The sequence below is a fragment of the Salvia hispanica genome, chromosome 5 (assembly GCF_023119035.1).
Source record: "Salvia hispanica cultivar TCC Black 2014 chromosome 5, UniMelb_Shisp_WGS_1.0, whole genome shotgun sequence".
NCBI lineage: Eukaryota > Viridiplantae > Streptophyta > Magnoliopsida > Lamiales > Lamiaceae > Salvia > Salvia hispanica.
In genome coordinates this window covers 24,085,790-24,109,522 of record NC_062969.1, presented here as the reverse complement: position 1 = coordinate 24,109,522, position 23,733 = coordinate 24,085,790, and the positions used below count along the sequence as shown (strand labels likewise).

At 36.4% G+C, this 23,733-nt stretch overlaps 3 protein-coding genes across 12 annotated transcripts; 2 read left to right on the top strand and 1 right to left on the bottom strand.

Annotated features, from left to right (window-relative positions):
• The first annotated feature begins 5,660 nt into the window (after positions 1-5,660).
• Positions 5,661-8,209, top strand: LOC125186368 (ethylene-responsive transcription factor RAP2-7-like). 3 transcript variants are annotated; one of them, XM_048082724.1, is made up of 9 exons: positions 5,661-6,007; positions 6,103-6,128; positions 6,220-6,235; positions 6,302-6,386; positions 6,479-6,624; positions 6,850-6,950; positions 7,073-7,188; positions 7,402-7,536; positions 7,759-8,209. In XM_048082724.1, the coding sequence occupies exons 1-9, from the start codon at positions 5,796-5,798 to the stop codon at positions 7,951-7,953; spliced, it is 1,032 nt and encodes a 343-aa protein (XP_047938681.1). In that variant the 5' UTR covers positions 5,661-5,795; the 3' UTR covers positions 7,954-8,209. The 3 variants fall into 3 exon arrangements, with proteins under 3 accessions (XP_047938681.1, XP_047938680.1, XP_047938679.1); XM_048082723.1 differs by having other exon boundaries at positions 6,205-6,235; positions 7,411-7,536; XM_048082722.1 differs by having other exon boundaries at positions 5,662-6,007; positions 6,205-6,235.
• Positions 8,210-8,409: 200 nt separating this feature from the next.
• LOC125186366 lies at positions 8,410-16,930 on the bottom strand. Of its 8 annotated transcripts, XM_048082718.1 has the most exons (16): positions 16,793-16,930; positions 16,074-16,172; positions 14,905-14,952; positions 14,700-14,827; positions 14,440-14,593; positions 14,236-14,345; positions 13,533-13,616; positions 13,410-13,458; positions 13,168-13,259; positions 12,516-12,663; positions 12,148-12,227; positions 10,701-12,076; positions 10,083-10,196; positions 9,455-9,985; positions 9,232-9,278; positions 8,410-8,758 (listed from the first exon to the last, which is right to left on the bottom strand). In XM_048082718.1, exons 2-16 carry the CDS (start codon positions 16,164-16,166, stop codon positions 8,735-8,737), a joined length of 3,078 nt encoding a protein of 1,025 aa, XP_047938675.1. In that variant the 5' UTR covers positions 16,167-16,172; positions 16,793-16,930; the 3' UTR covers positions 8,410-8,734. The 8 variants fall into 8 exon arrangements, 5 of the variants coding, with proteins under 5 accessions (XP_047938675.1, XP_047938678.1, XP_047938677.1 ...); XR_007170420.1 differs by lacking the exon at positions 16,793-16,930 and having other exon boundaries at positions 8,410-8,749; positions 9,395-9,985; XM_048082721.1 differs by lacking the exon at positions 14,905-14,952.
• A 4,320-nt stretch (positions 16,931-21,250) lies between these two features.
• On the top strand, positions 21,251-23,700 carry LOC125190155 (mitogen-activated protein kinase 3-like). Its single transcript, XM_048087365.1, has 6 exons — positions 21,251-21,488; positions 21,567-21,696; positions 21,830-21,967; positions 22,049-22,381; positions 22,876-23,059; positions 23,175-23,700. Exons 1-6 carry the CDS (start codon positions 21,322-21,324, stop codon positions 23,342-23,344), a joined length of 1,122 nt encoding a protein of 373 aa, XP_047943322.1. The 5' UTR covers positions 21,251-21,321; the 3' UTR covers positions 23,345-23,700.
• Positions 23,701-23,733: the final 33 nt, after the last annotated feature.

Here is a 23,733-nt window from a genome sequence, read left to right as displayed (position 1 = left end):
CATGTGGACTCAAGAACACCGATTAATCGGTAGAAGAAGAGGAGATCAAAATTAAAGTACCTTTTCCAAAAGAACGAACGGTAGAAACAAGTTATAGCCTTGATTCTTCAATAAACTCTTGAATTTCAACTTGGATTCTTCTCAATTGATGAAGAAATCTTGAAGAAAGTAGAAGAAAACTTTTGGAGAGAGTGGGGAGAGTGATTTTCGAAATTTTGGGAGAAGTGGGCGACGGTTTCTGATGATTTAGGTTTAGGATTTCTCTCCTATTTATAGAGGTTAAGATATACTCCAACAATTAAATAATAAAAGATTTGGAGGAGATTTGTTTGTTGGAGTAGCCGAAAATTTGAAGAGAAATAGTAGGGAATTTCGAATTCTAGGCTATTAAATTAGCCTATGATTTAAATTCAAATATTTCACGGAGTAGAATAATATATCACGGAGCAGAATAAAATAATAAAATCATCCCCAAATAATAGTAGTAGGCGATTTTTATGCCTCTCCCACAAGGAATTTAAATTCAAATCCTAATTTAATTAGGATATGACAATATCTTCTTAGATATGGCAAGATATGGTAAGATATTCTAGCATATTTATATTTATTCATGGAAGAGAATAAATAAGGGATCAAATAATATAATAAATAATTCCTTCTTCTCCAATATATGAGATTTTCGAAAATCTCAAGGGAATGGGGGTGGGTTTCGAAAATTCCCAAAGTGGAATTAAAGTATAATTGGACTTTGGATTTAATTTGGATAATTATCCCAAACAAATAATTAAATCCAAGAAAAATGGGATTTCTTTCCAATAAATAGGAGAGGTCAAAAATTCCACATAATTAAATAATGCTCCTATTAAATTCTCACTCATCCTTTAGGGAAAAAAAAATAATCCACCACAATTATATTACTTCGCATCAAATATTCACGCCAAATCAATCATCTCTTTATTTTCTCTTCATTTTCTCAACGCATTGACCTTTCAACGGCCACGTCATATTTTTCACATCTTTGACTATTCAATAGCCACGTCATATTTTCAACAAGTTGACTATTCAACTCAATCTCAACTCCCATACACAATTAGGTCACAAAGACATCATGTAATTAATCACTCATCAATTAATCCACATATCATAGCATTTAAGGCATTTAATGCAAAAATTTTATAACTCGAAAATTAGGATTTGAAAAAGTGGTACGTTACAATATTAATATCTTAGGTAATCAATGTAATACTCAGGCCAACCCTTGTGTAATAAGGAGACTTAGACGAACTTGTAAATGTTACACTCATAAAGTGTTTCAATTATATATAGTACTAATGTCAATTATATACCTAAGAAACTATTGACTTGGTTTATTTATCACATTGGGCCGACAAGGAAAAGGACAATTAAAGAAGTAATGAATGAGTGGGTAAATTGAATCTGAATTCAATGACTAACAACGTTGTTAAGTGCCTATTGGTCCGTCAACTAATGAAGAATGATTGTAAAAAGCATACTTAAAAAAGCAATGTTTTTGGTTTGAAATCATAATACACATTCTGTTTAATTGAAACATAACACGTACTGGCTCTGCCGACATCGTCCTTACCCCACGAGGAAAACAAAGGTAAAAGGGAAAACAAAAAAGGCTTTTTCGCCTCCACAAGGTTTTAATTTGATTCATTTATAGCTAAATTTAACATTTAGTGTTTTTTTTTTCATACAAAGAAATGCTCAAATTGAAGGTACGAACAAACAAAAAAGTCGTTAACAAACAAATGAATAAAGTAAAAAAAAATATACCCAAAAACTATGCTAAACCCCTTACTTACCTGCCACTAAATCAAAAAAACCATCAAGCAAACAAATAAAGACTACAAGTCAGCAGCAACTCGGCCACGAGCCATCTCTCAATAAAAAGCCACACTACGAGCTCAACCAAAAACAAGACATCAACAATAAAAAAAACAGACATCAGATGAAAAGAAAAAAAAAACAGCGAAACTCTAAAATAAACATTTAGTTATTATTTTATTATAAATAAAACAGACATCAGATGGAAAGAAAAAAAAAAACAGCAAAACTCTAAAATAAACATTTAGTTATTATTTTATTATAAATAGAAAAGCATAAATGGTCATTTGATAATGTTACATGATCCTTTTAGTTTGATCATCGTGATACGTGTGAATGTAAATATATGTCGGCAGATAACTTTTACATAGCTTTTCGACAGGTTACGGTAAATACATCTGATCTAGTGACACAGAAATATGAATGACCATCTTTGCATCCAATATTATGCAATCAAAACCTAAAAATGTTGTTATCTAAATATATTTTTCCTTGAAAGTATCCATGACATGAACCCCATTTTAAAAGTTTGAAATCTAAAATATCAAGTAATATAAAATAGAAACATTTATCATAAAAAACGAGTGCTAGGTAGCGTCACAAACAACAAATACTCACGAAAGTGTACCAAGTGGCGGATTTCCCATGCTTCTATAATAAATTTGTTAGGAATTCTTGTCGGTCTAATGATACACAGCGAAAATTTACAAACATGAAACTGACCTAGATTCATAATTAATATCGCATGTTGAACATTTAAACTCAACAATTAAAGAACTAACTTGTTACCTAGTTAGTTTTTCATGATTAATAAAATCCTGCGCTTATAATTCACTACTTTCAGTATATGGGTGCACTGTGCACGCACTGCTAAGAGCACTCCCAATGGCCGGCGGCGTTAAATCCGGCGTTTTATCGCCGGATTTCGCCGAGAAATCGCCGCCAATGGGGTGAATTCGGCGTTTTTCCGGCGTTAATTCTACCGAATTAACGCCGGCCCCCGAAAAAACGCCGAATTAACGCCGAGTGAACGCCGGCCACTGTAGGCGCGTTCGGCGTTTTCCGGCGTTTTTTTTTTTTTTTTTTTTTTTTACCCAACGGCTATTTTTTCCCCTATATATAATTCCTCCTCCTCCTCCATTCATCACACACAATCTTCATTTTCTCAATTTTCAATCTCATTTTCTCAATCTTCTATATTCAATCTTCAAAATTATGAGTTCAAATAGGAAAAAATCTCGAAAAGGTAAAGGCAAAGAGTCGAGTTCCCAAAATCCCAACCCCACTGATGAAGCAAATCAGCAGTGGATGGCCTCGTTGTTGTCGATGGGTTCTCCTCCCGGCCAATATCCATATGCGGGTCCGTCCCCATTGCAGACTCCTCCGGTGCGCAGACTTTCTCCGTACTTCCAGTCTGCCCTCAGCATGCCCTCTCCAACCGACGATGTGTATCGCCCCCAGATAGTCACATCGTTGTTCGACACCCCTGGAGCCACTCCAGACGACGAAGGATCTCAGGCCGCGACGTACACAACGGATCCGACACTCAGCACGGACGACTACGAGGTGGAAGAAACGCCCGCCGACCCGCCTTCCAGGAGCAGGAAGGGGAAGGCGCCGTCGCCGGAGTCGACGGCTGCGACTGATACGGCTTCCGATGAGAAGCCGAAGCGGGCAAGGACTACTTACACTCTGGCAGAGTCCGAGCTTATAGCCAACTGCTGGGCGGACACGACGCAAGACTCGGAGCGCAGCAACTACCAGACTGAGCTCATTTTCTGGGAGCGGGTTGCGGAGAAGTACAAGACCAACAAGACTGCCTCGATGAAGGACCATGGCAGCGAGGCGATCCGCCGGCATTGGGAGCGCCTCATGAGGGACTGCGGCCACTTCAACGGTATATACTCTAACTTGATGACGAACATGACGAGTGGCCAGAACGAGCACATGGTCCGAGATGAGGCCATGCAGAGGTATAGTGGCAAGTACTTGACGAAGGGCTTCAAGTATTGGAACATCTATGAGACGCTGAAGGATCTCCCCAAATTCCGGACGGGGATGCACAGCGCGCTGCACGGGAAATCGGTGCGCTCGCGACTTAGCGGTGCGGAGAGTGAGGGCAGCGCGATCCCCATCGACTTGTCTGAGGATGGTCCGCACGAGCGCCCTGTGGGAGCGAAGAAGGCGAAGGGGAGGCGGAAGGGGAAGGGCACATCGTCAGATGCCCAGTCGGAATCCCCGTTCTTACAACAAGCCACGTTCTCTTCCAATGCCGCCACTCTGGCGCAGTTTTACACGCTGTACTTCACCGGCGGCGGAACCCCAGAAGAGAAGCAGTCCCTCTGGTCGACCATCCAAAATATGAAGATCAAGATGGGCCTCTCGCCGGACGCTCCTCCCTCTTAGTTTTTTAAATCCTTGTTTTTTATGGTTTTTTATTTGTAGTTTTTTTTTCTCGTTGTATTATATTTTCCAATGATTAATACAACGACGAATTGTTCATTTATAAATCTATTTATTAAACACATTTGTAGGGAAAATTAAATAATATTAAAAATGATGATGTAAAAATGAAATGTTGAGTTAGGGAGAAATAAGGGAGAAACCATTGGAGCAGTTGGCTAAAAGTTGGCTAAAAACTGGGGATAAATTTTGGTGCTGATGTGGCAGGAGTTAGGGAGAAATAAGGGAGACCATCGGGAGTGCTCTAATCAGATACAAGCACAATTTCTCGGTACAAAATTAAATAGTGAAAACTAAGAATCTCTGAACATATGGATTATTTTATTATTTTGAATGACAAAAGAATAATTTTACGTTCTAAACCTTATGAATTTTTAATTATATTTATCTACAATAGAGATTTTAGTATAGTTATAATAATTTGGGTAATGCTATGCGGCCATAATGTGGCCAGCCACACAGTGGCATTTTTGTAAATAATTATAATAGTTAATGTAATAAAATAATAGTAATAGTTAATGCTAAGTTGATTTTATACAATAGCCCTTTTCCACTATTTCGATAAATATTAGGAGTAGTAATGAGAAAATATATACACCATTCTCTCTCCATAATAATGACAAATATTTATTTTCAAGAAAATTAATGATAAGTCTTTAAATTATGTACAATCTGCAATACTTTAAAACATATATATACGTGGATATATTAGAAATAAATCATATTGTACTCTAATAATTTTTAGTCGGCACGAGATTTTAGGAATTGAATAATGTGTTTTGCAGAGAAAAAAAATAGATATTATTAAATGAAGATAGAAAAATAGTACTCCACTTATTATGACATTTTAATTAAAGGGAGAAAATGATATTTTAATTATAAAAAGAAAAGGCGAAGGTGTATTAATTAAAAATAAAAAGTTATTTTATTGTTAAAAAAATTGTACAATATAATTTTATTTGAATCAAATTAAAAAAAAAAATGTCATTTTAGTTAAGACGAGAAAGTAATAGCGTGTAAGTGAAGTAAGGGTCTCACATTGAATATGCAATATGTGATGTGAGTTGTGTAAATCCTATTGATATTAATGGAAAATCAGAGTAATATTTTTGTGAAGATCTAAAGAGTGGCAAATTTTTAGAAAATGAGGAAATAATGATTGCAACTAAATATTAAGTCGTTAAGAAATTTTGCCAAAATTTGTAATTTCAGATATTAATAAAAAACAAATAGAGTGAACCATGGAGTAACCGGGAACCGCTGTGTCCGGTTTGCGCAATAAAATGGCATTTTCCTTGCTATTAGTAGTTAGTTTCCCATGCCTCATGATTGTAGTTGCCTTTGGCGACATTGATTGAGACTCACTACTACTCCTACTTCACATATAAATGCATACAATTGAGGAGAGGAGGAGTGGTTTTCAGTAACTTTTTTAGATTGTTGGAATTCAGAAACCAACTACAGTCTACTCATAGTCATACATGTTTGATCTCAATCTGAACAACTGCGATGGGCGGTCGGTGGAATCCAGGTCTAGCAACGACGACACGTGCTCCTCTGCCCTCGTGACTCGAGACCTGTTCCCGGTGCAAGTGCAAGCGAGGAAGGGGCGGCGTGGGCCGAGGTCTCGAAGCTCTCAGTATAGAGGCGTCACTTTTTACCGAAGGACTGGCAGATGGGAGTCTCATATATGGTCTTTTTCATGTCTTCATATTTTTATAATTATACCTCATTCAATTCATCATTTTCCTTTTTGTTCTTCTCATTTACTCTCTCATTCAATTTCAGGGACTGCGGGAAACAAGTTTATTTGGGTGAGATTTTTACTAGACTATTTTATTTTCTCTTCTAATTTTGGAATTATTGTTGAATGAATCTTATTATGTGTAGGTGGATTTGATACAGCTCTGGCTGCTGCTAGGTAAGACCTTATTATAACTCTCATATGCATACTCATTTTCTTATCAAGTTTGTAAAATTGCATCAGAGCTTATGATAGAGCTGCAATTAAGTTCCGAGGTGTTGAAGCTGATATTAACTTTAATCTCACTGATTATGCTGATATGAATCAGGTGCCTTTTCTTGTTTTTCGTTTCCAATCTCGGACTTCTTATTGTGAGATGATGTTGATGGAGAATTGTTTGCAATGATGTTGGGGTTGTAGGTGATGAATCTGCCCAAAGAAGAATTTGTGCAGATGCTTCGTCGCCAGAGCAGTGGAGTTGCAAGAGGGGGCTCTAAAATTAGAGGAGTCGCATTCCAAAAAGGTGGACGTTGGGAGGCTCCAACGGGGGAGTTTCTTGGGAAGAAGTAAGAGACATTTGATCCAAGGGGAACACTGTGTTTTGGTAAAATGAATTTGCGACTAGAATTGAAACCGTTACCGAGTTATACCATGGCATCTCGAGTGAAGTGAGGCAAATTGTGTGAATTCGAATTTACATAGTGAAGTAGAAGCTGCAAGTTCCTTGTGATGTTTCTGTGAGTTTGCCTCATCCAACTCATTTTTATCCCTTTTGGTTTTGTGCAAATCAGGTATGAGAAGGCAGCCATCGTGTGCAATGGAAGTGACACTGTCACCAGCTTTGGGACGAGCAAAAACAACAGTGAGGAAGGCTTTGAACTGCACAATGGAGGTAGCTAGTGCTTTTAATGTTTTTCTTGTACCGCTCTTGATGGTATTGTTAGCTTTAGACTCCCGTTTCAACCTTTGTGTGGTTCGACTGTTTGCTTGAAATTCACAATGCTCTTAAAACAGGTAGCCAACATGATCTTAATCTAAATTTGGGGATGTCTCTATCTTCTTCAAAGAAGGGTGGATGTTTGGATTCTTTAAAGCTCCATCATGATGCTCAAACCACAAGAACATCGATGGTATTTGAACCTCAATAGTTAAAGAACATATGTTCAGAATTCAAGTTTCTGTGTTTTTTTTCTTCTTTTGGTTGATATACTTTTATGACTCAGCTATGATTATGGTGAAGAACCTTTCCAATGAAAAACCGATTTTATGTTAATTCCTCCAGTTTCATTTGCTAATTCTTGATTAAAAGTGATAATAGGATTTTGATAGACATGTTATCCAAGTTTCTGCAGCTACACGGGGGAAACTCTGCTGCCTCAGACATTGTGTCTAACCTTCCACTCAGAGGAGTACCAGTAACATCACAACATCCTATTTTGTACAATGGTGTGGATCCTCGGTTTGTTCCCAACAATGAGGTAACATGCCGTTGTTTTTGTTTTTGTTTTTGCTTAGTCGACAAATCAGTCGTTGCATTTCGAAGACTGCTCTCTGATCATCTCATTGAGTACATCCAAAATGACAAGATTGAAAAACTGTATTCGCCGTGCTCTTTATTGTGGACCGTGGCATTGTGCATTCAATGAGTTTAAATACAAAAGAAGATTTAGGTGTTGAATTGTTGTATTGAATGAATGCAGGAAAGGGAAAGAAGTGCTCAACTGGAACTGGGAAACTTGGCTTGGAGAATGAACGGGCACGATCAAACGGCTGCTGCAGCATCATCAGGATTCTCATCACCAGCTCCTTCCGGTCCTGCTTCTCCAGTTCCATACGATTATGCGAACCCATTTGCATATTACTCTTGGTTGAAGCCATATCTGCCACCATCTTAGTCTTAATGTGGATGCCATGTAGTAATAGGGGATCATCGTCTTTTTTGCTCTTTTTTTCTAGTTTTTTCTTTTATTTCAAAGTAAAGAGGTTTATACTGTAGAGGTGCTACCATAGATCAGTGGCAGACGTAGAAAACAAATATCGAGGAGCTACACAACTTACAGCCTATACTATTTAATTTATTTGATGTATATATGTGGCAGATGGCCATCACTCTTTTAGTATTCTATATGTAAGGTTCGACTTAATATTCTACTTCCGTCCACAATCAATAGTCCTATTTTTTTCATTCTGGGTTGGCATTCTACCACTGGTCCTTGTCGATGTTCTGGACTCTCAGCAATTCCAGCAGACCACAGGGTTGGCGTTGTGCACTGTCTTGTTCGCAATTACAACTCCAACTACTACACTTTGTATTCTTAACCTCTTTTGAGCCTTTTTTTTACTATGAAAACTGAATGGAATACTATTGTGGCTATAAAAATATAGTCTGGACTGTGGATGACCTTATACAGTTGTTAAGAGATGCATTTCATAATCACAGTTTCGCAGAAGTCACCTAAACCACATCTCATTTTCATTCTCCTACCTCTTTCTATGTTCAAACAAATATGCGACAAAGTTCAGATACCATCTTGAACAATCATGCTTCTTACTCTCTCCCGCCTCTCTGACTATGCTCCCATAGTCTCTCTGGCTGAGATGAAACTCAAGACCCGGACGTCGCTGGGATTCCCATGGATAACATAGGCCTAGCAGCACTCGCATTGAGCTTCAGTCTCAGAGAACTCTCACCTGAAATTTCTGACAAAAAGGTTAGGAAAAGATTGCCATGCCATTAATAAAAGTCAAAACAAATAGGATTCCTGTCAAGAGTTTAGCCAAAGTTAAATATCTTCAAACTCGATCGTTTATCATTATTGCTATATATTTCAAAATGATAAGTTTTAGCTACTTCACCCCGCAACAAATATCTTCTCTTTCTTCATTAACACTTGAATTAACTGTTTCTCCCTCTATGAATACATTCAACTACATTTTCTCTACTAACAACAGCTCCTAAAATCTTGTGCCACCCAACAAGTGTGACATCTTAACCAAGACAGAGGGAGTACTAATTTTACTGAACAAGGATCCTGCCACATTGTTGTTCCTGAACGTTAGAAATCAGTTTTCCCACCTCTTCACATAGCTCGTATATATAATGAGACAGAAACTACTTTATTGTAGATATTATAACATCCATCACAGGAAACTAAAATTAGTCAAAAGTTTACCTGCTGGCTTCTGGACTCCATATGAGAAGATTTGATCCTCCACCAACCTGAAAGTAGCGGAGACAGAGTGATCATGTCAGAGTAAACTGTTGTGAGTTTCATAGGCACCACATTCAAAAGGAGAACTTCAGGCATCAAGGTCGGATATGATCATATATTTCACCAATGATATAATAATCTTCAAATCAAATCCCATAAGCTCCATTGTATATATTGCCAGAACCTGGCATCCTCATCTTGGATTCTTCATAGCCACCGTACAAATTGCTGCTAAGTCTCAACCTCTCGGCTCTGAGCAGTTCATCTATACTCAAATTATTCATACTCTGGGATTCATTCCACCCATCCCATTGACCATTAGAAGTTGCTCCATTTCTATACTGCTGAAGGTTGAATTGAGAAAATGGAGAGTGATTATTGGTTAGTGTCTGCTCGGCAACCCTAGATGGAATTCCATGAGTATCACCAAGGGTTGAAAGATTGTCGCCAAGGTCACTAAATCTTTGGTTGTGATGTGGAGGAAAAGATCTTTGTAAAATTGATTGGAATCTGGCCTCATCATATGCATTGAACTGTGGAGAAAAATTGGATCTTATGTCTAGGCCCATATTGTCGATGCCACTTGCAAATGTCCCTTTGCCAACAGCCAAAATAGCAGGATCCATAAATTCTATATCACCATTAGAATAAGTATCACCACTTGGGGGTGTTTGATACTGATTTCTTAATAAAGAGGTAGCCTCAACCGCATGACCTGCAAATACAAAGTACGAGTAATTATCCAAAACCGAATAGCTTCTGAATACTTTACGAATACAACGTTAAATTGACCCACTAAAAACATTTCTAACCAGAGTGTGATTCAAAAAATTGCTCTGTCCGTGCATGAGAAGTAAAGCCTGGAGGTGCTGCTGCCCTACTAGGAGCCGAAAATCCTGGAGGCGCAGATACATGAGGCCTTGAAACTGTTCAAGGGCATAAGAGTTAGGGGGTACCACATCAAAAAAAATAAAATTGTAATTTAATTTGAGAAAGCATAAACGATTAGCAAGTTTAAATGTTTGTGCAGCAATACCATCTACGGAGGACCTAGCCTAAACTAATAAGCCATTTCAATTTTGAGAAATCATGCTAAATATAAAGATAAAGATAAAGGTCAACAGATGCTTTTTGTGTAATAGAAAATGAAAAAGTGATGGTTACAACCCATGGATTGTTCAAGCTAATAAAGGTGCAAAATGGGTAGATCAGATAAGGAATGGGTCTCTAATTCTATAGTGTTACAGATCAAGAGCCATATGCCACTCCAAGAGGGATGAACAAGCAATCAAATTATACATGTCCACATTACTAAATAAACAGTGATATTCAAGATAAGTTTGCGTAATATGAAACCCCAAAGAAAAGTAACAATGATACTGAAATACTCCTTAAGAGAATTTTGAATTAGCATTTAGTCATTAACTTACTAGGAAGCTTGTTGGAAGAATAATGAGAAACGTTGTTAGCAAAATAATCCTGCTCTGTGCCACTGGAAAAAGGTAAACCATTTGTACTAACAAACTTCTCAACATTGAATCTGTTGCTGCCTGCGAAATTATGGCCAAAAAGATGCTGCTTCAAGGCTTGTTCATGGTAATCAATAGATTGTTCAGGAAAATGGCTCATAGCTTCCTCCTCTCTAGCAAATGAGAATCTTGATTGACTGCTATTCTGAGTTTTCCAGGAACCTGGTGCTCCAAAAGACCCCTGCCGTCTGTCAGTTTCACCTATCAACTTAGCCAGGTTCTGAGGTGAACTTACAGACTCATCCCATGAGTCAAAGTCCAGTGACAAAATATTTGATATGATGCTGCTCTCCCCTGTATCAATAGCAGGCACACCACTGCCTACTTCAGTTTCATATCTCGCAAGCTGAGACATTTTCTCTTTTCTCAGAGACAAATTGGAATTTTCAGCACCATTACTGAATGTATTCTCCAGATACACACTTGGAGAATTAGAACTTGATACCATCAAGTTACCACTTCTATGTACAGCCTGGCTATTAAAACCAATACCAGTTAAACCATTAGCATTGTCAAATGCAGGAGAAATAAAATCAGAACGCTTTAGATTAAGTGCATCAAAAAACTCTGGTGTTCTACTCGAAGCAATCTCAGGATCCTTAATCCTCTGGCTATGAAAAGATAACAAATCATTGTCCAGTTCAGGCAAGTCGATTTTAGTTTCTTCATCAGGCCTTCCCAATCTAGAATCAGACTGGACATTTGCAATGTGTACCACATCAGTGGTACTCTTATCTTCTCCAGAAGTCTCACAAACTGATGATTCTCTAATTTTCTCAACATTGTTGTTTTGTGAATGTTGATTTTCTTGAATGCTCAATGATAATACATCAGAGCACACATTCTCCATGTTATTGTCTATGTAGTCCTTCAGATCTTTATCTGATACAAGTCCGTTAGATGAAGCAGAAGAATCAACTATATTAGAAGTATTTAGAAGTGATCTCGTTCTAGGTGGGCTATGAAGCTGGCTGCTCAAGGGCACACTGGTGATGTATGCAGGTGTCGAGGAAGTGTCAGAAACAATACTTCCATCGGTATTTGCTTCCTTTTTAACTGGCCCAGAAGTTTCTGTTTTATTTTTCTCAAGAGAAATGGTGCTTCCTTCGTTGGGCACCCTTTTCTTCCCAGTGTCATTATGAAGCGAAGAAACTTGACTTGGGGCTGATTTAGAAAATGCTGCTGGACCATTACACATGTCATTTTTCTGATTAGATGGTCTGCTGGAACTCGATGTGCTTGTCAGCAAAGGTTGATTACCAGATGGACGTACACCCCTGATCAAGACAATATTCAGTAAGGTTAGCAAGAAAGAATAGGAGACAACTACCACAAGAGGATGACATACCATGATGCTCCAGCTGGTAGAGCAGCAGATATCCCTGAGCTACTACTTGGTGGAGAATTTCTAGAACTCGTTACTGAATTCTGTTTGAGTAATGAAGCACAAGTAAGTAAGGAGGTACAGAATCTAAGATTAATTAGAACAACTGTTCGTTCATATTTTCACATGTTTTCAAGAATATGATGCATGAGAAATTGAGAATCCCTAAAAATATGGTTCAAATGAACTTCATGGGGCTAGACACAACACGAAATCAAGAAAGAACAAAAAATTGAAACTAGAAATCAGATAAAACTGGAAGAAGAAATCACATTACTGAAAGACAGATAAGCATATCTGCTGGGGTGAAGGAAATAACGATGAAATCTTACATTTGTATTAATAGCAGTTTTAGCAAGAGGCTTCACCGAAGACGTCGAGCTGTTATTATTGCAGTAATCATCTCCTGGAGGAGGTAATACGTTTCCTGAACGCCGTTGGATACTAATTGAGGAACTGGTGACTTGTTGGATTCTACTCCTTTAGATCATTAAGCAAGAGAACAGATATTTGAGAACAAAAATGAGACAAGAAAAGTACAGGAGAAGAGGCAAAACTCAACACGCTATCCAGGACATCATGAAGTAATATTTCAGCAATGCTATAATTTTCTTCTGTAAAGTACTCAGGACACGAAAATGACGCTTCAATAATATTATGATATTCAACCATCACTTGAAACTCTGCCATATAAAGGACAATATACAATGGAGAAAAGAAGGTCAATGAATGAATGGAGAAACGAAGGTCAATGAATACGTGATCTATTTGTTTAAAAATAAAAACAGAAACAAATAGTACTACTTTCCAGATATGTAGACCACAGTATGATAAAACTAATGCCAAGAATACACAAACTCCAACTTCAGGGGGGTTACCCACACGTTCACCAAATCAAAAGAAGCAAATACAGCATAAGGAAAATTACAGAAAAGAAAATTGATGGCAAGGAATACAACTAACATCATTCACACACAGTAATACCTTGTGTGTTCAGATATGACTTCATCCTTCGTAAAACTATCGTCTTGTGAGCCAATGTCATGCAAATACAGACAATCTGGGTTGCTGCAAGGCTGTACCAACACGTAAGACCATGATCAGGTGATAGCCCATGTGATTCAATAAGCTTTAGGTTAATAACTGGGTATGTGTACTATGAGCGAACATATTGCTGCTGTGAGATTGTGCCACAATCTAACTTATAAAATGCTAAGAAGTCGTACCATATTTCTCAGCCATGCATGACAGTATTTTGTGGTCCCAAAGCATGCCCTGCAGCCAGCGTTATCAGAGACAGTCAAATTATTACTAAAAGGTCTACCACATAAATGAAGGATGTCACCCACCTCAATGGTTTACCATCCAGAGCAAATCCATGTACCAACTGAATACATCGGACTGCCTCCTCCTCCTTTGAATATGTTATATATCTATGACAAAAAGGAGAGAGGGACCAAATAAGAAATAAGTAAACAATGATATGTATGTATAATTCATCGATCCCAGAGAAACATGGCTTTTTTGGGGGGGGAGGGGGGGGGTGTGTGTGGAGATTTTAAGGAATCAGAAGGGACTCCTACTTTCCTTAATTCGCTAAAGGGGGTAGGACTTAGGAGTGATTAAATAACTAGTTCCCATTTCTATCACCTACAACCCCCTTGCTGAAATACAAATAATTATAGTAACACTCCAACCCCTCAATTGAACCCATTTAACATGGTCATTCCACCCACCCTCCCACCCCCAAACCAAAAAGATATATCAAAAATCTTAAATGGTATGACAGATCACACAAGAACTATAATATCACATAAGCAACCTTAACAACAAAATTTTAGACTGAAGTTTGCCATAAGATATTGTTAAGCTTAATGCATAACAAAGTAAAACCATTTTTCATCAGAGTTTCACAATCATGAGGAACTCATGATTTAACAGAACCGGATAATTTTGCACCTTAGGTTCTAAACCGCCCAACAGTAAGCAAGTTCATCAAGAAAATGTGCAATTTGAAATCATCGAATAAAACTCTAAAACTTAGGGACCTACACACTGCATGTACTATTTGCAAACTGTTGTATAGTCCCAGTCGCTGTTCGAGATATTGACACCTTCAGCACCTTCCCATACTGACCAAAATATTCTCGGCGCTGAAGTAGCTGGCAACCAAAATAATAACAATTAGAATGGTCACAAAATATAAAAATATGGACGAGGAATCGAATAGGAGCAAAAGAATAGGGTAGTAATTACATCATCATCGGCAAAATTCAGTGGCAGACCCACAACATACACAAGATTCCTCTGAATGACTCGTACACTGCCAAGTTGCTTCCGTCCTTCCAAGCCTTTGCTCTTTCCCTTCTGTGACTTTACCTTTTTCTCCACACTCATCTCTGACACCAATCTGTCAAATCATCACACATTCAATTTAGGGCACTATACTATTCGCCCTTTTGGCTCAAGACTTAAAAGAATTGTAGAGAATTCACGTAAAAACAAACAGAACTTACCTTTCACATTTTGCAGTGGTTCCAACAATCTTTTCTTTGTTATAAGCAGTACGACATGCTGGACAGCGCCCTTCAGTCTCATCTTTCTCAGCCATATCCATAATATGATGCCAACACCAAACACAAATCTGTAGAATTATTGCAAAAGATTCATACATCCAACATTAGCAGAAATATTCAGCAAGAACAACATAAATGACACTACTGTTGTCCAGTGCATAGATGGTACAGGATTCGCATTTGAACAGATACACTGCAAACAAAAATATTTCTATCAAAAGGAATAGAATGGCGCCCTGAAGAAGTAACAACCACGAGTCAAATCAGTCAAGTAAAAACCAACAAAAAGAATGATCATAAAAAGGTAGTCCCACACCTCACACAAGAAATGAAATAACATTCACCAGCAAATAGTGACAAGTAAATGTAGGGTAGCCTTGAATCCAGGAGTGTGATTGAATAAAATCGAGTTTGGTTCTTCAGAAATCAATATGCAAGTAAAAATACTCAAATATAAACATTAAGAATGATAAAAGGATATAGTAATTAACTATATCCCCGATCAATGAAAAGGTTCCTATGGTCGCTCCATTTTCAGCATGGGATCAACTAATCTACGCCTTAAAGTATCTAAAGGTATGATTAGCATAGCAATGCAAAGTAATGATTTTTAATTACATGCAACAAGAACGAGATAAAATGTAAGTATCTAAAGGTATGATTAGCAATGCAAAGTAATGATTTTTAATTACATGCAACAAGAACGAGATAAAATGTGAAATCCAGGATCGCAGGCAGATTAAAGATTAAAAAGTTATAATGTAAGAAAGGAAGTTTCATCACCTAAGCAAGTGTACAACAAAGAGTAACGTTCTTTTCTCTTTTTCTGTACCTCCTTCCTACTATTTCTTCTGTTTCTTTTCACATTATAACAAGAAAATTTAGAACCTTTGAGCAATACCGGCTCGGAAGGAATTTCACTCATTAACTAACGAAAGTAATCATGTGAGCATTTTTGTAATTATTTTAAACATCCTCAAAAAAATTGTAACTGCATCTTCATCTCAGCCTCTTCTAATATAATTCCTTAGCCACCTACAAAAGTAATTGTATGCAACATATTTCCTGACCTGACACTATCAATATGAAAGAGAATGACACTCTCATAGAAATTTAAGCACCTTACATGATCTTAAACTTATAATTCAATCCAACTCTTATACATGAAGGCCGTATGTTACATCTAGAGAGACATAGGCACAGTGCAATGACCATGACTGGTAGTCATGGTTCGTACATTAATGAGGGTCAGGGGGGCAAGAAGAATGGATTTAATTTGCAAAATGAAATAATGAAATGGAACTTCAGTAGTACCTCATAGCCACACTTGCAAGGCTTCAACTGCTGATCAGTTAAATCCATCTCCTCAGCACAGAGGGGGCAAGTCTTCTCTCCTTCGTCGCTCATGGTTGGCTTAAGAGCATTATAGATCATACAAGTACATATTAATTTGATTAGACCAGAAATACTTTCAAAGACTACTAACAGCAAAAGGTTGCCAAAATAATTATAAGTAGTCCCACAAAAACTAACAGTTCAATGAAATGAAGATCAACAATTCAGTAGAAGCATGCAATACATTGAACAAAACAAAATCCAAATCTTGGGAAGACATACTTAATTAAATCAGTACCAAAATCCCTTTACATACCCAATACAAAGTCAAACCCCAAAGTCACTTTTTCCCATAACCATAAAAGTTACACATACTTTCCCAACTAAAAATCAACCATGGGAAAACAAATCTTGCATTAATTAAGCTAATTCGATCCAATTCTAATCAAAATCAAATACAGAATAGAGAGAGGACGAAAATACACGCAAAACAATGGTCTGCATGAACAAGGTAAAATCAAATCAAAACCCTATAAAACAAAAATTGATCCTTTTGCACTCGATAGCAGCAATTGACCTCGATACACCCAATAAAATGAACAAAATTCAACCTTATTGATTAAAAAAATTGACTTTACCATCTGCGGCTAATGGAGCGATCCAGACAGATAAATGAGATTCGGTGATAGGGGACTTACAATGGATGATTGGATCGAAATGAAGGATCCGAGGGGCACAGCGATGTAGAGATGAAGAGAGAGAGCAACAAAGAATACTGTAGTCAGAGTGAGAAAAGAGGAGAGGTTGGATTTGATGCTGTATCAATTTATGCGGGCTCTGACTGTGACCAATCGGGTCGGATGCGGACCCGAATATCTCCAACCTAACTTTTATTATTGCGAGTAATGCTATTTATTTATTTCATGTATCTATTTATTTATGTTAAACACGCCGTCCATCTAAAAAAACGGGAGTGTATTTTTCTCCATCGTAAAACGGTTAAAAAATTTTATTAACTAAAATAATTTCATTTTTTATTATTAACATAGTAGTAGTAAATTTCAATTTGTTCAATTTTACTTAGTATTATAGTTCTCAAATTATATTTATATAGTACTATATTGTAATCTTAATTTCTTTGATTAACTTTCCTTAAAAGTCAATGTTATTATGGAGTAGTTAATAAATGAGAAGATAAATTAAAGAAATTTGAAAAAATAGCCTTTAATGTTGAAAAGTATATTCGTCTAAAAATGTAAAGAATACAAAAGTTTTTGTAATGATATATATATTGAAGTTTAAAGTTGTGTAATGATACTTGATAATTATGCAAAGTTTATAAATTAAATACAGTTTTCTTTAACGTAAAAGTGTAAAAATGCCTTTTAGGTCCAAAAATATGAAAAGTTAAAAAAGTCAACATTACATGAATGGCCAAAGACGAGATGATATTTAATACAGATATGAACCATAAATGATATTAGCGCAATATTCATAAACTTAAAAATATATTTCTCTCAAAATATAATAATTTTAATAATATCTAATCAATAGTTGTTGTGGACCTTCATATTATAGCAAATGTACCATATCGATTACTTTAACGCATCATCATTTCTCTGATTGCGTAATTCAGTTCATTTTCTCAACGACTATATTTATATCTGCATACAGTTATTAAATTTTAAAATAAAATAAACGAGGCGCATTGCTACTTGTATTGGATTTTCAGAAGATTAAATACTTAATCATGCAAGTTGTTGGAAATGGCTAACAAACAAATAAAAAAACGAAAAGCTTTATTTAGACTATTTTTGGCAGCTACTAAATGATTATTTAAAGTGAAAAATCGAAAACTGTGGGTGGTATATATATATTCTCTTGACTCAACTCTGGTGTCTTTAAAAGCTGAAGTGAAATATGTGACTTTGGAAACCTGGTTTACCTACATTATTTACAATTTTTTTCCTTGCTATACGATTCGCAAATTATAATTTACATGATTTAGCATATAGTGATAAAATTTATACATCTTGTGTTATTAAGACATTCCCAATAGTGTGAATATTTCATCAAAAATCGATGAACTCGGTACAGAAATATATTATTTAATGTCCAATTAATATTACATAAACAAAAAGTAAAATGTGATTGATAAGCAAGAAATGAATTTCATGTGCAAAAGAATTGAAAATAGGAATTTGGGCTTCGATATGCTAATAGGCTAATAGCCCACTGAGTCATTTATATTTTATGTATAAGGGTTAGAACCACGCTTTCACCAAACCACTTTACAGGCCAACCCATTTGCAGTGAGGCCCATCCGCCAGCAATCAGCCTCCGAATATACAGATTAGTTTGTGAATTTTACAAATTTGATTTGTCGTACGAAATAATTTACGCTTCGTCTCATGTGTACTTTTCATTTTCGTCACTCTTATTATCCGTATATATCAAGTTATTTACAACTTATTCATCATCAAAATACTAATAATAATATACATTTTACTATCCACTAACACTACTTTAACTATCATTCTTCCCCGTTCTTATTTTACCAATTTTGTCTTAATTTTCTGTCATATCATATTTCCATAGTTTTGTGGGACGTAGGGAGTACTAGTATTATATTAAAATTCAATTCAAAGCAATGTTGTTTAAGTATACCATTTGAATTACATAAACAAAAACTTTGGAACTGTAATGCAAAACCAAGTCGATGAGCCCTTTAACCCCAAAGACGAGATACGTCATAATAGTGCTCTCGAATTAGACGTGTCATCTCCAAAGATGAATCAACTTGTTTGTAGGCAAAGTTAGTATACATTGAAATGTATTGAATGACTACCCTATTTATAGGCAGAGTCAATTGCAATCGGATCATGCTAGAGTCAAAGCATAGTCAATTTTGTCATCATGATTAGCGTGTAATAGCCGAGAGTTACAAACATTACGTGGGTCCCTAAGTACTGTACTTATCTTCAATCCTATGGACCCTAACAAACCGGCCCTAATAATAAGAAAAAATGGTAAATAATGTACATAGAGGAAAAATCATTCTAAATGGTAACCAAAATAAGTAATACAAGAATCGAACTGCATGAAACATAATCCGATCCTAGTCTTTGACAGCATCTAAGCATAACTTAGACTGAGTCATGGGATTATCAGAGTTTAAGTTCAATTATTATTATAACAATTTTGACATTATTATTTCAATGGTTGACAAATGATCATTCCTCATAGATACTCTGTTTCTTATTGACCATTGAAATAAGCAAGAGGGGGGCTTGACTATGTAACATCCATAACCATGAAGATAATAAAAGACCCAAAGACAAGTTCAAATTAAAAAATAAAAACACTTAATCTTAAATTTTACTACTAATTTGGATTCGAGTTCGTGAATATTGCAGAAATGTGATAGTTGGTGTTACGAATCGATCCAGTTTAAATCACCACTCCATTTTATGATTTGGATTTTGGAGGAGATATTTGGATCATAGACGTCAAATAATCTATGATTAGGTTGATGCTTATTTGTGGGGACTATTTATATAGTTTTAAATTACAGTATATGATCAACTATTCAACTGATCAAATAAATTAAATAAACTCACGGGATACAATCCGGTAGGGTATTAAAAGATTATTACTACTATATTTTAATGTTTAATGATGGCTGCATTTGTACATCAAACTATATCTACAGGATATAGTCGTTCCATGAAGTCAACCTTGACGTGCTAAGTTGCATAAATAAATCACATATTGACCCACCCAGCTTAACTGCTCACAGGCTCACAGCTGTGTTGAAAACGCAACCACCACCACTAATATTATATACTACTCCTTGTACATATTAGTATAGCAACAAAACCACATCATTTTTTATAGTACATGTTTAACTATTGTGGAACAATTAATAGTTTTAATTGTAATTATTGTGGAACAATTGAAACCAATATAAAAATGTTACTTCAGTTTTAAAAATTAGAAGATCAATGACAACCCTATTTTAATCAACCATCATTTAGCAAGATTTATTCAAAGTCTTCATGCGAAATACTTTCTATGCCACAGAATCTTGATATAGGAAATTCAACTCGGAATGGTACTATAGGAGTATACATGGAGTATTTAATAGTTCATACACTAAATTTTTTAATTTGCTTTATAGGAGTATATATTTAAATTGAATGGCCTCAAGCACAGCATAAACTATAAAGTCAATCAAGAGATATACAGTCAATTCACCATTTTGTTGAATGATTTCATTATCATGAGTTATAATCCAAATGTTTCAATTTTCGATTTTTGGAATTTATACACGATATCCTAACTAATTCACATATGTTCCACAACAAATTCATACTTATTTTTTAGAGTAGTTAGCCGTTAGCTGTAGTATACACAACACACACTAGATTTGTGTCTTAATTTAGTTCTTTCGAGCTAAATTTTATTTTTTTGACTTGCTGATCATTATTAATGAAGTGTTCCATTATTGCATGACAATAGTCAATAGTAATGAAATATAACAAAATCATTTGTATCAAATAAAAAATTGAATATACTAAATTACTATAAATAATATTTTGTAACCACCTAGTTTTTTTTTCATTTTTATGTTTTGTAATTAATCTTTTAGTTCGTTCTCTCTACAACCATCACAAGGAAATTAAAATTTATGCCAAACAAATGGAATGATTCTTACAAGTTAATGTAGGAGGAGTAGTAATATAAGAAACTGATACACGATGAAAATAAACACGTGTGCAAGCACCAGTTAAAATCCCACGACTCAACAATGAAAAAGCACTAGATTTGCTCCCACTCCATGAATTTTCTAAGATATTTCCATGTTCCAACCTCTGAAAAACGTGGAAACTCAGTTTTAATTCACTTTCACATAGTAGTATTAAATTCCAACCAAAAATTATAAGGAATATTATTTATAAAATAAAAACCAAAAAGCAATACAGTTCAATAATGGACCCAAATCGTTGACGAAACATCACAGCAAATCTGGGGCGTTAGATCTGAAAGCAAGACTAAATAACAGGCGTCCGATCACTGGCGGCTTACTCGCTGTTTACCTTCAACTTCTTCTTCCTGGAAATATCAATTATATATATACATGCAATCCATCTCCAATATTCATACGTGTCTTCATCTTCCACGATTCTCGTAGTATTCCATCTCACAACCACCGCAGTAATCGCATATGGCTGACATGGGAGGCGCCGCCGGCCAGTACCCCGATTTTCCGGCGGTGGCGACGCACGGCGGCCAGTTTATCCAGTACGACATCTTCGGCAACACTTTCGAGGTCACCGCCAAGTATCGCCCCCCGATCATGCCGATTGGCCGCGGAGCTTACGGCATAGTCTGGTAACAATTTCCCCTCACACAAATACGACGTACTTTAGGTTATCATCAGTCAATTAATCAGTTTTGTGAATTAATTAGCTCGGTGAGGAACTCGGAGACGAACGAGATGGTGGCGGTGAAGAAGATCGCGAATGCCTTCGACAACTATATGGATGCCAAGAGGACTCTCAGAGAGATCAAGCTTCTTCGTCACTTGGATCACGAAAATGTTCGTATTTCGATGATTCGATCCCCTTTTAATTCCATTAATTTCTGTGTTTTTTGCCTGAAAGCAGAGTTTATTATTGACTATAAATTTGTGAATTTCTAAATTGATTGAGGGATGTGTATGATGTCGACAGGTTATTGCTATAACTGATGTGATTCCTCCTCCAATAAGGAGGGAATTCAGCGATGTTTATATAGCAATGGAGGTCATGGATACCGATCTTCACCAAATAATCCGATCGAATCAGGGGCTATCGGAGGAGCACTGTCAGGTAACAATTTTGCTCATCTCCGATTGATTCAATTTTTGCCTGATGCTAATACTCTTGCTTGGTAATGGTTGCATTTTGCAGTACTTCTTGTATCAGCTTCTGAGAGGCCTGAAATACATACATTCAGCTGGTGTGATACATAGAGATTTGAAGCCTAGCAATCTGTTGCTCAATGCTAACTGTGACCTCAAGATATGCGACTTTGGGCTGGCGCGGACTAGCACTGAGAACGACTTCATGACAGAGTATGTTGTGACGAGATGGTACAGGGCGCCCGAGCTGCTGCTCAATTCCTCTGAGTACACTGCTGCCATTGATGTTTGGTCAGTTGGTTGCATCTTCATGGAGCTTGTCAACAAGAAGCCGTTGTTTGCTGGGAAAGATCATGTGCATCAAATGCACTTGTTGATTGAGGTACATACATTACCAATCTTAAAAGAATCAGGATTTTCCAATTATAGCTTCATGTATGCTACAAAAGGGCTACATTTTTTTGTTTGTTTCCTAGATTATTTGAGTTGCCTGTTATTTTTCGAGCTACTTATTTTTGTGCGGTTGCTACACAAAATCCATATTGCATCATATCATTCAAAAAGTGAATGAAATTTCATTCTTGATCAAAACTTGGCTTTGTTTTCTAAATTCTTAATCTTGAATTGCTTGATTTGCCTCTCAGGACTAAATTTCTCTGTTTTGAAGCTAATATTTCAAATTTTGATCCATGCCTAAAAAGGACTAGCTTAGTTTCCTAGTTTTATTACGCTAAATTGTTTCATTTGTCTAGAACTAAATTTATCTGTTTCAAAGATTGCCTTTTTGTGGGATTGCTGCATAGATTTCATTGCTTGCCATTACTCTTAATGCTTCATTAGCACTAACCATCTCTGTTTTGATGATCTGTTTTGCAGCTTCTAGGCACACCTACTGATTCTGACCTTAATTTCACAAGAAACGAGGATGCAAGAAGGTACATCCGACAGCTTCCACGCCACTCCCGTCAGGACTTAGCTAAGGTTTTCCCACATGTCAATCCTCTGGCTATTGATCTTGTTAACAAGATGCTGACAATAAATCCAACAAATAGAATCACAGGTAATAATTTCCTCTATATTGTTCGAATCCCACATTAGACCTATGTGGTTCAATTCCCACATTAGACCTTGTTTCAGTTTATGAAGAACTAAAATGTGATCATATCTTATATCAGTGGAAGAAGCCTTGGAACATCCATACCTTGCAAAGCTACATGATATAGCCGATGAACCGGTTTGCTCCACACCATTTGCCTTCGATTTGGAGCACCAAATGCTGACAGAGGAGCAGATGAAGGACATGATCTACAAGGAGGCTTTGGAACTGAATCCTACCTATGCCTGATGACGCTACCCTCGCGAGTGATGATTTTGAATTATTTGGACTCAGATAGCACAGGAAGACATTAAATAACTCTGCTTCGACTTCAACTCCGCCCGTTCCACTTTTTCGTTGGGCAAGGCCAACCATGAATGTGCCAAGTTACATCACTTATCTCTTATGTTTTCTGTAGACTGTATTCTGTATTGAGAGCTTGAGTTGAGTTTTTTTTTTTTTTTTTCATTTTTCTTTAATACATTAATATTATTTTTATGTACAGTCTGCATGTAATCGAGACATGTAACTACTATTTGTGAGAGTTGTTAACATTAATCAATGCTCTTTCATATATTAACTATATGAATCTGTTCTGATCTTTACATAGTGGATTTATCTCTCTCTTATCTTTTCTA

Excerpts from the sequence above, each read along its gene's own strand:
- LOC125186368 (XM_048082722.1), top strand. The coding sequence starts at position 5,796 with ATGTTTGATCTCAATCTGAACAACTGCGATGGGCGGTCGGTGGAATCC. Across the intron at positions 6,008-6,102 it reads AGATGGGAGTCTCATATATG|GGACTGCGGGAAACAAGTTT; the intron begins GTCTTTTTCATG and ends ATTCAATTTCAG. Across the intron at positions 7,189-7,401 it reads AAACCACAAGAACATCGATG|TTTCTGCAGCTACACGGGGG; the intron begins GTATTTGAACCT and ends ATGTTATCCAAG.
- LOC125186366 (XM_048082718.1), bottom strand. The coding sequence starts at position 16,166 with ATGAGCGACGAAGGAGAGAAGACTTGCCCCCTCTGTGCTGAGGAGATG. Across the intron at positions 12,664-13,167 it reads GTCATATCTGAACACACAAG|GAGTAGAATCCAACAAGTCA; the intron begins GTATTACTGTGT and ends AATGATCTAAAG. Across the intron at positions 12,077-12,147 it reads CTACCAGCTGGAGCATCATG|GGGTGTACGTCCATCTGGTA; the intron begins GTATGTCATCCT and ends TGTCTTGATCAG.
- LOC125190155 (XM_048087365.1), top strand. The coding sequence starts at position 21,322 with ATGGCTGACATGGGAGGCGCCGCCGGCCAGTACCCCGATTTTCCGGCG. Across the intron at positions 22,382-22,875 it reads AAATGCACTTGTTGATTGAG|CTTCTAGGCACACCTACTGA; the intron begins GTACATACATTA and ends TCTGTTTTGCAG. Across the intron at positions 23,060-23,174 it reads TCCAACAAATAGAATCACAG|TGGAAGAAGCCTTGGAACAT; the intron begins GTAATAATTTCC and ends ATCTTATATCAG.